This window comes from Macrosteles quadrilineatus, unplaced genomic scaffold (genome assembly GCF_028750875.1).
Source record: "Macrosteles quadrilineatus isolate MER2022 unplaced genomic scaffold, UCM_ALF_1.0 Scaffold_3__2_contigs__length_128488019, whole genome shotgun sequence".
Lineage (NCBI taxonomy): Eukaryota > Metazoa > Arthropoda > Insecta > Hemiptera > Cicadellidae > Macrosteles > Macrosteles quadrilineatus.
Genome location: NW_026542596.1, coordinates 106,287,769 through 106,301,867, shown reverse-complemented (window position 1 = coordinate 106,301,867; position 14,099 = coordinate 106,287,769). Strand labels below are relative to the sequence as shown.

The 14,099-nt window shown below is 34.7% G+C and overlaps 1 protein-coding gene across 9 annotated transcripts in view; it reads left to right on the top strand.

The window, feature by feature from the left end:
- The first annotated feature begins 588 nt into the window (after positions 1–588).
- Positions 589–14,099, top strand: part of LOC128989922 (uncharacterized) — a 147,024-nt gene continuing 133,513 nt past the window's right edge. For all 9 annotated transcript variants that reach the window (XM_054412065.1, XM_054412061.1, XM_054412059.1 and 6 more), the window contains exon 1: positions 589–864. In XM_054412065.1, coding sequence (XP_054268040.1) covers positions 657–864 — 208 coding nt within the window. In that variant the 5' untranslated portion in view covers positions 589–656. The remainder of the gene's footprint in view (positions 865–14,099) is intronic.

Below are 14,099 nucleotides of genomic sequence, written 5' to 3'. Positions count from 1 at the left end.
TAAAGTATTAAAGTATTAGTACTGAATATATGTACAATATTTTTAGGATATTGCATCGAAACATTACACAAATATATACTATTTATCCATTCAAGATTTATTGAATATTATTATCTAAGTCAAAAAAGATTTCATTTAAATTTATAGTGAAACTTTTAATATGTATTAAATATCTAAGGAATATCTTAACGGATATTTTACATATTTCTTAGATAAGATATACAGTTTATTTAATTACATGTAGATATCTTTAGACATATTTCAACCACTTTGAATTTTTCAATGTATATTATCTGGTGCTGTTAAGCTAATAATGAGGTGTACTGCACATGTTTCAGACGAATTTGCTTGGAATTATTGTACGAATTAAAATATTACAAAACTAATGTTTATCCTCTACACAAGCTTTAGCGGTCTTAGAGACAGATAAGTGGCTACATACCTACTCGATTTCGTACAATGTTTTCAAGTGAGAATAGTAGCGAAAGGTCAGTGGTTAGAACCGCCTACTGAAGGCTACAGTTTCATATCAGCGAGCTAGGGGCGCCTCTACCGGTCCGCTGCTCTACTAGCGGTCGCCGCGCTACGAGCCCTATTTTTAGTCGCCTCCTGGTCGGTGGATCGTCGGCTTCACTCGCGGGGTCGCGGGAGTAACGATGGGAGTGCTAGCGAGGTGCTGTCTATGGACAGTACTCCTGCTATTGCTGTGCGACTGTGTGCCCGTCCTCGCCGCTAAGAAGGCTGCCGAACCTGCACCGCCGGCGGCCAAGGAGAAGAAGCATTCCGAACCCGTGATCGAGGAAGTGACCGCGAAGCAACTCGAACGAGTTCTCAACGAGAAAGACTTCGTGGCGGTGTTTTGGTGTAAGTCGAGTGTGTTGTGTCGTGTTGTTAGGCTAAGTATGGTTCATTCTACGTTGGAGCGGATGTCGCTGCTCCTCTACTTAACCTTTCGTGAATCTAAACCTGCCAAGTGTCTTCCATGTGTTAGAAACCGAGATGTTATAGTCAGGTGTAATTTTATCATCGGACGACGCGTACTCTACCATTCGTTAGTTTACGATCTAAAATGTAGCTTACAAGTGTCTTCTATGTGTTTTGAAACCGAGCTGTAAAAGTTATGTTACATTCATTGAGGCTCGGGCGAATCGACGGTTTTTAAATATAGTTGTGGTCGCCAATTTATTTTAAGCCGGCCCAGTAACAATGGGCTCTGTTACATAAGGCCTAACGAACCACCTGCCAGTCAATAGCGTGTGTTATATACCCAGTGCAGCTCTGAGGTTTCCTCTTCATGATCATGACGATGAGTCACTGGCGGACGTGTAATGAACTTTCCAAGTTCGATGGAATGAAACGATGAATATTTCCTTTACATGTTATAAACTCTTGTTCCATAACAGATGTACTTACACGAAGTATTTATTTATTTCACCTCAACGGATTAAGCTAAACAACATCCATCAGCTTTGATTGTCATAATTGTTTTTTCAACTTCACTTCTAGTAATCAATTTTGGAAATTTGTTTTGAATTTTTACAACAACGAAGTTTATGCATGTTTAAAATTGCTAGTTTTTTTTCTCCAGAAATCTTTCTGAAATGAAGTAAGAGGTATTGTGACAAAAAAAAAAAATAATACAAGGGTTTTGCTATGAATTGCTACTTAACTCCTTAAGATGTTTTCCTATTTAATTACTGTTATTATTCAATTATTTATTAAAATTAATTTTAATAGTCCAGTATTTTATAAGCCAATAAGAGCAAATATGAATAATTATTTTATAATTCGTGTAAATAAATATGAACATAAATATATAAAATATAAATAAAAAAATTAAACGATTAATTGCATTTTTAACTAAAATCATATACAATTTTAACAAAACCTAAATATTCTATTGGTTATTTCTTAAATTCAAATAGAATTGCTAGATCAAATATTTATTTCCTACAGTCACCCGACAAAGTTGGCTTCCTTGTACTGTTTATAGTACAGAAAGCTGCTTATTGCTGCATATTTATACTTTGTCGTACGGTTTATACTTTGTCATACGGTTTATACTTTGGCGCACATCAGGATTCAAACGAAACAACACAAAACAGCGTGGTTCTATTATGCACTTAATCCGTGTACGCTTGGAAATAGGTTGGCAACACTTAAAGATAATAATACTATGAGCAGCTGATTGACTATTATAACTACGATTTAACCTGTCATTTCGTGTTTATAGTTTCGGTATTTCTGAACTTTCTTGACTTTTCTTTTAAACGTTCTTAAACATTCCTACGATCTTAATAAACAAGAAAATACCTTTAAAGCATTTTTTTAGGCACGTAAACCACTTCTAATTACAAAAACTATATTCTCAAGTCGCGGAGCACATTTCTTGTCGGGGAAAAATAGTGGAGTGATACGGACCGGGTTCTACTTTCTCTAGGGCACCTATTTGGGTTGCCAGCTGAACCTAAAAGCGTGTTGTATAGTGTTTGAAAGACTAATTATTTATATGCTTTATAGTGACTGTAGGAAAAATATAATGTGTAACACGAGTGCATATTTATTTACATAAAAAAATGTTGATTTGTTAAACAGATGTCATTCAGGTCTAATTAACTGCAACACAACATAACTTTTCTTCGTGAAATAAATTAATTGAGTCAGTCTGTCTGTCAATCAATAAACTAAATACCCCCGCCGCAGCAAACCTGCCGACTAAGCGAATTTCCATTTGTCTGAATTGATTTTCAGTTAGATATATTTTAATAATAGGTTTAACGAGTACCTAGGTTTGCTGCTACAAGGAAACTAAAAAAGTGTGTTTTTGAGTAAAATATTGATAGCTTAGTACAAAATAAATAAATTTGCCAAGTTTGATCAAAATATATCCATAAACAAGCAAACTACAACATTTGACAATATTCTCCATAAGAATAACATGGGAATTTTAAATTTACAATTTTTTAAATTTTCTCCGTTACTAATAATCGAACAAAAATACTTTTATATACTAAATTATTTGTTTTTTTAAGCTCTTTAAAAAGGTCTAAAGAGAAATCGGGAAATTTTGTGTTTTGAAGGTCAAAAGTGAGAAAAACCAATTTTTACCCCATAAAACCCCCCGTAAAGCCCCGTTCCCATGGTCCGATCGTGCTGGTTCGCGAACTCATTCAAGTTTATCTCGCTTTACACCTTTAACCCAAATTTCATCAAAATCGGACAAAAATTACTCAAGTTATCGCGTTCACGGACGTATATATATATATATATATATATATAAGTCTATATATATATATACATATATAAAAATTTGAATGAATGGTGTTTTTGGCCTCTGGGGACATCAAAATGAAAAAGTAAATTGGTCCTGGGTCTAGGTCTTACCGTACCACCTACGGTAATAGCTACTTCCCTATAGGGAAATTCGCTAAAAGTCAAATACACTCACACTCACGCACACGCACTAAAAATTAACTATAAACACAAACAAAGTCTGAAGTCTAACAAAATATGGAGCCTAATTTAGTATTATTTCTGTATAACTTGAAACTGGCAAATGAATGTCTAAAACGAGTATGGCATTCCAATAAATCCGGCAGCTATATTTCAGTTTTACCCCAATTATCACTAGTCAATGTTATTGTGGCAACATGGGGTTAATGTTGCTCACGTCATGTTGTTACTCGTGCAGACAATAATTATAGCTAATATAGTTTAGTTTGATAATGTTCTGGTTCTTGCAATTTTTTATAAAAAATTAAATAATACTTTTATAATAATTGATATAAGTGATGTTTTGAAAGAGGGACTTTTGTATTACTATGTAAACGTCACGTGCGAAAGCTAAAAACTTCAATGATTAGAATAACTAATCATTGTGCATAGGAAAGTGCAACAACTTGTCCTGCCTCGTGCTGCGGACAGAGACATCTCGGCAAGAGAGAAGTTTCTCACACAGGTACTCAAGCTGGCCGTGCTCTATAGCTTTTCGCATCAGGATGAAATAAATATGAAATGAAAATGAAAATGCTTCTTTATTGAGGCGAACTTTGGACCTCATGGCCTCATGGTCCTTTCTTACAGTTAACCTCAGGATGCAGGTTAGGTGTACACAATTATCTTTAATTTGCATAACGTGTGCAGCGTTTCTGTATGGATGTTATGTGATCTCTTCTCGTGCAATTATAAATTAATTTAAGTAATGCGTTTTGTAGTCATGGATTTTATTTAGGTCGCCTTTTGTAATGCTATTTCCGTATGCTGGAAGACAATGATCACAAACTGATAATACCAAGGCCCTTACTAAAGTCCGTGAGGTTGGCGAAAGACTCTGAGGGATTAACCACCAACGCACGCGCACTCGCAAGCAGGCTCCGTGTTTAGCCCGGACGTGTTTGACGCGGACACCCTCAAAATGGTGGTTCGCGCGGACGGACGCTTTAGAAATCCCCACGCCAAGGCCGGGTGGGTAATTCGGCACCTTTCGCCCCCATTATCGAGTAAGGACGCTCGGTGGCGTTTCCCTCACAACACAGGGATTTATAATTATCGTAACTAGAACTGGCCCGTAGCTACCAGTGGGAGAAAAAACTTTTATTTATTATTAATTCCATTCGGATTTCAAAAATGAAACATTATTATTATAAGACCTGTATAATTGCAAGCACGTTGCAATGTGCAACGGAATCTATACTATTATAAATTATAAATATTGGTTCTAGCAAAGATTACATATGCTAGTAATCACTTTTAAATTTAACAATAAAATAAAAAAAAATGAAAGTAAAGCCTTTAAATTTTAGTATTACATCAAATATTACACATGCTTATGAACAATGAACCTGAGCATGTTCCTTAACAATTTACTTGATAATGATTACTCAGGTGTCTATTTTACAATCAAAATTTAAACTCCACTTTTAGTCCTGAACCACGGATGGGAACAAGACTGTTTCATGATTCTCAGCCTGTATTTTATATACTGCTTTACAGCGGTTCCGGATTCTTTTAATTATGACACATCTATATACTGTATATTAACTAGGTGGCGTTTGCAGAGGCATTTACAAAATTGAGCGGAGTCATCAGGGTTCCATATAGTATATTGTTATTGACCTTCACCATTGAGCTTCATAATTATTTTTACCAACAATTTTAAGTGAAGGAAGAGAACGTTTGTGTAAAGATAAGTATTGGTGTAATTAGATACACGTTGTTCGTAATGAAGGGAAGTAAAAAACACAGATAGAGATGTAATTTTAGACATTTTCGGAGACCTGAATTTACATGTTAATTAAAAACCCTCAGGATTGGTCATGAACTTATTCTAAAACAGAGCGGTACAGTTCTAGCTAGCTATAACCTAGAAATAAATCCTTAACAGTTTCGGATTCCGCCATTTTGGCTACTAATTACTACATAAGAGGACATGATGGTGAGTATATCAGCGAAACCACGCACGAAATATATACGAAAAATATCGTTAAAAAAGTTATATTGACATTCACATTTGCATTGATTCAAGCGTTTAAACCATAACCCATGTGTTCCACGTTAATAATTGTATAAGCAATCGGAATTGGGCAATAATGCCGTTATTTTAAATACAAAATTAATGTAGGTTAAGATAAGGTTTCCGTCATAAATATGACATATTTAAGTAAATAAAATATATATGTTGATCTTTAGCTTATGTTCTTTATTTTCATACCTACTAATAATTGTTGCGGCACGTGATGCGCCAATGTTTTGGTAATAATACAAACTAACACTTTCAAGTAAACTATGATTTTATTGATGTAGATATGATATAAACAAATTATATCAGTGGACTGTATAGTGAAACTGTAATAAATTAATTCCTATAACGAAACTACTAAATGTGGATTAAGAGTCATAATTTAAGACTAATGAAATACGTGAGATGTGAAAGAAAACAATGTTACTCGGCTGACACGACAATCAGTAGGCTACTGATCACATAGACCACAGACCACCCTTAACCCACGGTCCTCCTAGATATAAAAGGAGTTTTTGTGACCGTATTTGTTCTTTACGCAGAAGGACGGTCTCAACTGCTATGTTAAGAAGCCGACTAATTACCCTAGCAGAACGAATGAGTGGTTTATGCGATCGTAAACAACTCTAGATGTTTGACAATATTTGAAATTTAGAAACGTAACTATCTCCTAACAGCATAAATATAAAGATACCCAACAGGTTAATTAAATACACTCTCCCCAACAATGATTGTTTCAAGCAAAAAATACTCATAAATAAAAAATGTTTGAATGAACAGTATACAAGTATTTGACAAAAATCGTTTACGCCATCTTTAATTTTGGACTTCAGAGACTCCGATTTCTTTACACCGTTTCACTAGTAAATGCACACAATTCTTAGTCAAAATAACCAAGCAATTTTCTTAGGGTTGTCTTACGGATTTACTCGACTATATTCAAATCTTTGAATAATGTTTCAATTGTTTACTTATTAGTTCAGTATATTTTGAATACACAGAAATTTATGTTGATGACTAATGCTGTGAATACAATTCAGTGACATAATAACCAAAAATCTATGTAAATAATACCCCCGCCGCAACAAACCTGCAGACTTTCCCAGAATTTTCATTTACCGGGTTCGATTTTTACTAAAACTAGTGTCCCTGTTGCTCGAATTCGAGCAATTGCTGGCAATATTACAGTCGTTATTTTAAAACGAATTTCAACCAAGTCAGCATGTACTGTACTGTTAAATTAGCAAACTTATTAACTGTTTATTAACATGCTCTTCTTCTCACTATTGATTTCTGACAACAGCTGGAGTTTCATAACAATATTTGTTTCCAATGTTAATCTTATGGAGAAATTCAAATCTTTAAAGGGCTTCAGGGCCTCACTCTCTCAGTATTTCCCTAAAAAGAAAGTTTCCTGCACAACTTCACGTTACTCTCTTTCCAATGACACCAAAAACATGACAATCGGTTCAGTAGTTTCGGAGGAGTAATTGTCACAAAAAAACTGCTTGCGTATTAAATAAGTATAGATATTCATAAAAAATTGTAAGCTCTACAAAATGGCTTGGAGGGAAATTATAAAACTTTGTGTTTTTAGGGTCAAACATAGGAAAAATCAATTTTCACCCCGTAAAACACCCTATCAAAACGAAAAAGTAAATCGGTCCTGGATCTAGTCTTACCATGAGACCTACTGTAATTGCTATATGGAATATATGGGAAATTCGCTAAAATTAGAGTTTTGTCTGTACATGGCTTAGAATGATAAATGTTTCGGTTAGTTTCATCGTATGGAACGAGTCATACGATAGGAAAGCAGAAACGCGTGCTAACTCAATTTCTGCCTGTCTGTCTGCGACGCACAAGATGTTATTTTACGCTCTCTTCGACGGGAAAACGAACAAACAGATCACGATGAAACTATTTTGATGTATTCTCTACAAGCTTGAGAAGGCTTTTAATTCAAAAAAATCAAAATCAAAATTCGTTTATTCAGCTAAAATTAACAAAAAATTTATTGCATTAGCTAAGTCAGAAAAAAAGTACAACTCAAGGCTTACAAATAATATTTATAAATATGCTTACCATCTATTTACAAAAACTAATTGAGCTTATCATTCTTTATTACAGGTTGAAAAAAACTCCTTGACACTGTAACATGAGAAGCTAATTAGATCATTTTTTAAACGTTTCCTAAACTTTGAAATAATTACTTGATATAATTACTTGAAACGTGCCTATGTCCATTGGAAATAAAATATACGAACACTCAAAACCCCAGTTTTGCGCGTAAGGCTCATTTTGTTCTAGGTGAAACCATTGACTAACCAACCACTAGTAGACTTATTATCCCATTGTAATTATTGAAGCTCGTCTTTCGTGTCTAGTTCATGTTCGGCGACACTGCGTGTGTTAGTGTCGACGGATTTTTTTTATTATTTTAGGGTTAATTTAAGGATTTGTGATTTACTGTTTGGTTATGCACCGGCTTCAGCTGTTCCATACGGGATGAGAAATCTACTAGGGGAGTATGTTTTATCTATGGCTTTACTTTAATCAAGTCAAGTGATCTATAAATTAAATAATACTAGTGGTCGTCCGGTGGTCGAAAACTCGACCAAAACATGTAATGTACACCGTATTCACTATTGGGTACTGAAGTAAACATCCCATCTATATGGACCAGCTGTCGCCATTTTTTAACTAAAAAAACATGTAGATGTGTGAGCCAATCACCGAATGTTTGTCTTAAATTCTATTTTCTACCTTATTTTTGGTTGGACTCCACAGAATTTTAGAGTTTCATGATTTGTCTAACCCTTCTAAAATGTTAACATTTAAAATTTGGACGTCCACGGGGAGTAACCAGAGGTGAATAGGCCTACATGTTACTGTAATTGGGTTATTAGAAATTTACTAGGTTAAACCCGTCGAAATCGGCGGTTACTTTCTTCAAGGCTTACCTTAATTCATCTAACTGCAATAAATTGGGTGAAATATACATATTTTGAGCATTTAGCATTGTTTAAAGAGTAATAAGTGTAACAAAACAATAATGATATTAATTGCGTTAGTTGCCAAATTTGGTTGATCATTCAATGAATAACATATTCCCCATACCGTACGTCATCGGTGTTATCATTAGTATGTTATATTGTATCTCTTTCTTATGAATAACTTTTAAACAGTATTAAAATCGTATTGGTGGATCTTTTGTAGCTAAACACTTCCGTGATTTGTAACATGGTTTTATTTCAAAAGAAAATAATGTTTGGGAAGACATATTCTAACTTCAAAGGGGTATATCCGTTAATCCGTTACAGTGTAAGTTTGATTTTTCCTTCGTCACGTCGCGTCAGTTCATATCGTACTTCTGTGCTAATGAATGAACCCTCTAGCATATTTTTGAGAAATTGATTGTGGGTTACTGCTGGAATTCCTTGACATGGGGGATGTCAGTTAGTTGTCTCAGCCTTATCCATAAAGTAAAGTTGTCAATATAATATAATCTATCTACGGAATGTTAGGTGTATTGGAATACTTGAAGTGAAGTTGGCTTTTATTCTTGGACTGTTAGGGGCCTCCTAGTGCATATGGTCATGCGGCTTCATTGACAACAAATAATGCAAATGACATAGCAATGGGACATTTCCAAAAAGCAAAAATACTGTAAATTGGCTGTTACGTATATTGACGTTTACATATTGTTAATCAAAGTATCTTATAAAGGATTATGTGATCTAGTTTAAAAGGAATATGACCTTTCTGTCATGAGAGTAGCTGCTTAAATAGTATTTTCTCTTTGTGCCATATTTTACAGCCAAAACTTCGTGTTTTTTTCAATAATGTTACCAAACCAGTGTGCCAAAGTCCGTAATAAAGGCAGGTTTAGTGAGTCGGTGGCTCAGTCGGTAGCGTCGCGGACTTCGGGCCCAAGGCAGCGATGTCGTGGGTTCGGATCCTGGTCACTGCCGATAACATTTTATCAGTACAGTTCACCTTTGTACTGTACCGGCTCACTCCTTGCTTTGCTGTAAACGATCCACGCACGGGCGCTTAGTCTATGTGGACGGGCAGATGCAAGGTTAAAAGAGGCCGCCAACCTCTTTAAAAAAAAAAAAAAAAAAAAAAAGGTGCAAATATTTTTTCAAGATGGGTACCATTTTAGGCAAGGTTTCTATGTTTGGATTTTATTAGACACGATAAGAGCAGATATTTCCACATAAATATTTGATATGTGTAGAATAATATGATAAAATGTAATGTAGGCAAAAATGGTGAAAAAGCAGACACCTACCCGTACAATAGATATAAGATAGTTCAATAAGAAATAATTTAAGAATTGCTGTGATAAAAGGATTTTCCACTGATTTCGTAATGGAACGTTGCAAAACATGACATGATAAAGAAGAAAATAAATTTTTGTTTAATCAGAAAATAACATTGCAAATAGGCTACTTAATTTGGTAGAATTCAGTAACTCCCAATAAATGTGTGTTGTTTGAAATACAATTTAAAAATGAACAGCTGTTTCATTAAAATATTATTCACATGGCCAAAATGTAAACAACTCTGTGGAGGGATCTTTAAAGGCTTCTGGGGCAGAGTCCTAAGCGATTGTGCTTAGTTTTTCTTTTGATAACTCATGTACAGACCTAGACCTTTCTTTGGACACCTCTACCAAGTTTCTACGCCGAGCCGTTCTCTCAAATTAGTGGGGACAAAGTTTCCAATTAAATATTTAGATTCACCCATGTTAATCTTATGGGAGAAACTCCAACATTGATGGCCTGTGGGGAAAAGCTCGAGGACTTTTATTACAGGTATTGGTGAACGGGGTGTCTACACAAAAAATACTTTATTTTGACACGTCGTTTGTAAAAATCCGTCCATTATTAACGGAGGAGTAGTGTTTCGTAGAAATTGCCTTCACGTATTATACATACTAGTGGAACCCCGTCGAAATCGACGGTTAATCTTGAGGTTTTATGTAAATTCAGCTAACTGCGATGGATAGAGTGAAGTCATTAAAATCTTAGTTAAATGAAGGGAGGATAAACATAATAATAAGTATAACGATTGTGTTCCCTAAAAAACGTGATTGATGAATTCGTTGAACACAATATTTCCTACCTTTTTATCAGCTTTAGGTTGCCCTAAGGGGTTTTTAGGAGCCTTATAATTGTTTGTTCATGAGTTTGTTTCATACCAAAGCCACTTTCACTATATGGGAGAATGAGTTCATATAATTCATCATGTTACGGAAAGAGTCAATTTTATTACTAACCACTAATTCCATCTGCTTTAGGAAAATCATTCAGATTGTATCCTAAATTATATGCAATCTTCATCTTTGGTCATAAAAATACAGAATTCTATCAGCATATTAAATCAGTTTTTTTGTTTGATAAAAATATCTGATTCTCCAGAAAGCAGTAACATTCTTACTTCGATCTCAGCAATTTTAATTCCTTCTCTTGCCACATCGACCCATGTATTTAATCATCCTGTTCTTACTTGATAATTCATTAACTTATGGGGTAGTTTTGCCTTGGCCATATAGAACACATAAAGCTGTGCATGTATTTCGTGGATTGGAATGAACCATAATTGTAGGAAATTTTATCACAAATCTTGAACATTTACGGAGCCAAATCCATAACCTAGTCCAGCCTTGGTAACAAATTATGCAAATGCGATGAGATGTGATGACACTGATGAGTTTCCGAATGGTTTGTATGTAGTGAGGTTTATCTAACATCTGCGCATCTGCGTTGTTCGACCTAGCTACATGTGTACATCAAAGTAAAAACTGTGTACACATTTTTTTTTAAATACCTTGAATTGACTCAGTTCACCTACTTTACCAAAACCATAGACTCCGTATCTATTCCGTGTCTATTCCAAAACTTGAACACAGCTCTCATCCTCAACGTACTCATCGATGACACAATTTTCAACCCAAAATTCTCTAAAAGCAATAAAGCATTGATTTTTCAACAAAACATTTCAAACGTATCATAAATTCATCATTTTGGTGAAACTATAAAAAACTTGCCATGCAGTGGAGAATCCATTTATAATAATAAATAATAATGTAAACATTTAATTTTGACAGTTTCAGTAGACCTTTGAATACAATTTTAATATTAACAGCTGGTTCATTAAAAGTAGTGTAAAATTATCCATATAGTCGCAATGTAAACAAATCTGAATGTTTAGCTTTGATTTTATTAATCACTAAACAAAATCTGACAATTTTAAAATGAGCCATGGACCATAATTTAACATTAAAATGTATTTATTTTGAAATTTGTCTTTAGTTAAGGACATATATCCCAAACCCTAATAACTCCTGGAAAGTAATCCATAGCTAAAATAAAAGTCAATATTTTGGCGAATTATTTAAGACTATAAAGAGTTTTGGGAGTTATTTAGAATTAGGAATATACGTCTTTAACTAAAGACAAATTTCAATATAAATACATTCTAATGTTAAATTATGGTCCATGGCTCATTTTAAAATTGTCAGATTTTGTTTTGTTGTCATATCCTATATTTGCCCGACTATTTCAAAAATTTGAGGTGAGAGATTTAAAAGTAAATATTGATTGATGGTATCCATGGTAACAAAGAACAAACCTACAAAGTTTAAAAATGTAAACAAGCAGAACTAACAAACTGTCAAATGAATTTTGATTTCACAATGCCACACAGCTGGTTCAAACAAATTAAATACTGCACGAATGTTAGAACAGAGAGGGTAAGAATTATAAATTTAAAATAATGATGTCACTAGCCCTATAGTAAACATTATTTAACGTTACTTAAATGGAGCTGTCAAACCATAATATGTTAATGTAATTTCATAAGTATATGATTCTTTCAGTTACTTCATTTGTTTATGTTTATCTTCACAAAAATATGTTAGAAAATTACCCATAATTTTCCATATTTATTTATATTTTCCTTTTTTTATATTTTTTGGTTTGGAACTATTGTGATAGCGTTTCGTTTACGGTGCAGACCATTAAACACATTCTTTTATTATACCTTTAAATCCATCATTGGTTTTGTATCGTAAGTAGGCCGAGCCTAAATAAGTATTAACAGTATGAGTTAACAAAAACGTACTATTATCAAGTTAAGTAATACAGTTAAATTTTGTTTCTAAATTAAATGGTAGGAGTGAAACCATTTGGCATTTTCAAAGAACCGATGTGTATCTTTTGCATACTGACCCCGTTGCAAGGCACGGGTATAGCTGCTAGCAAATACGAATAGTAGCGCTGATTTGCAGTAGTAGTTCAATAAAATAACAAGCGACCGGCTGACCGGCACAACTAATTGTGACCAACGGGATTGATTTATTTAGTATCTTATATGCATTAGAAATCATGTACTACCACAAAGTCTTCTTTCTACATCAATTACAATTCCATTATACCCCCACCGCAGCAAACCTGCAGCCAAAGCAAATTTCCATTTGTGTGGCTTTATTTTCAATTCAATCTAATTCAATAACGTTAGGTTTAACGAGTACCTAGGTTTGCTGCCTACAGGGAGGGTAACGAAGTGCGATTTTTAGAAAAATATTATTAGCTTAGTACCGGTATGAAATAAATAAATTTGCCAAGTTTAAAGAAAATCTATTCATAAACGAGCAATATTACAACAGTTTACTTATCCGACTAAATATTATAAGTAAGAAAGTTTGGATGTATATGGATGTATGGATGGATGGATGGATGGATGTTTGTGACAAGTAAACCCGAAGAATACTAAACCGACAAGGTTGAAATTTGGTATGACGATAGCTGACATTCCCGATTAACATATAGACATATTCTTACCTCAAAAATCCTTTCAGGCTCCGCCCCAGTGGCTCTGGCCATGGAGTGTCTCATGTTAACCTTATGAGTATTCATATTTAAAGAAATTACAGAATTTTGTCAGCCTTTTCAACTGCACAAGTTGGTTCTATGATATTAAATAGCATTAAAAAGTTATAAGGCTTGCCGATAGGGTGCAGCACTATTATGTTTTTTTGCAATTATGACCACAGCTAATTTGAACCAACTAGCAACAAAAAGTTGTGGTACACAATGAGAACCTTACTTTTTTCCATGGTTTAGGTGCAGTGGTAGAACATTAGGGCTATGGTAGATGTGTGTTACACTATAGGATACCGTATGAATTAAAAGACCAAATTGTCTTAAACCGCGTCTTCTCCCATAACTGCAATAAACATTTATACTTATATGCAAACCCCGTACGAAGGACGGGTACTCTGCTAGTTATAGATAAAACATAGTCTCTTAGCTATTAACCTACAAAATCAGAGCTATATTGCTTCGGCAGTTTAGGTGTGGTTGAAAGAACTGGGCGATGGGAGGCAAAACGCGATACAGTAATTCCTCGGACGATTCGGTAACGGGGATATTCCCCGCGAGCCGGGTAGATGCAGGGAGACGTCCGCTCAATTACCCACCCGAACCAGTTTTGTCCGGCTCACGCACTGTCCGCCTCACGCACGTCCGGGGGAAACACGGCACCCGCAAGCAGGGCCCTACCTACCCCA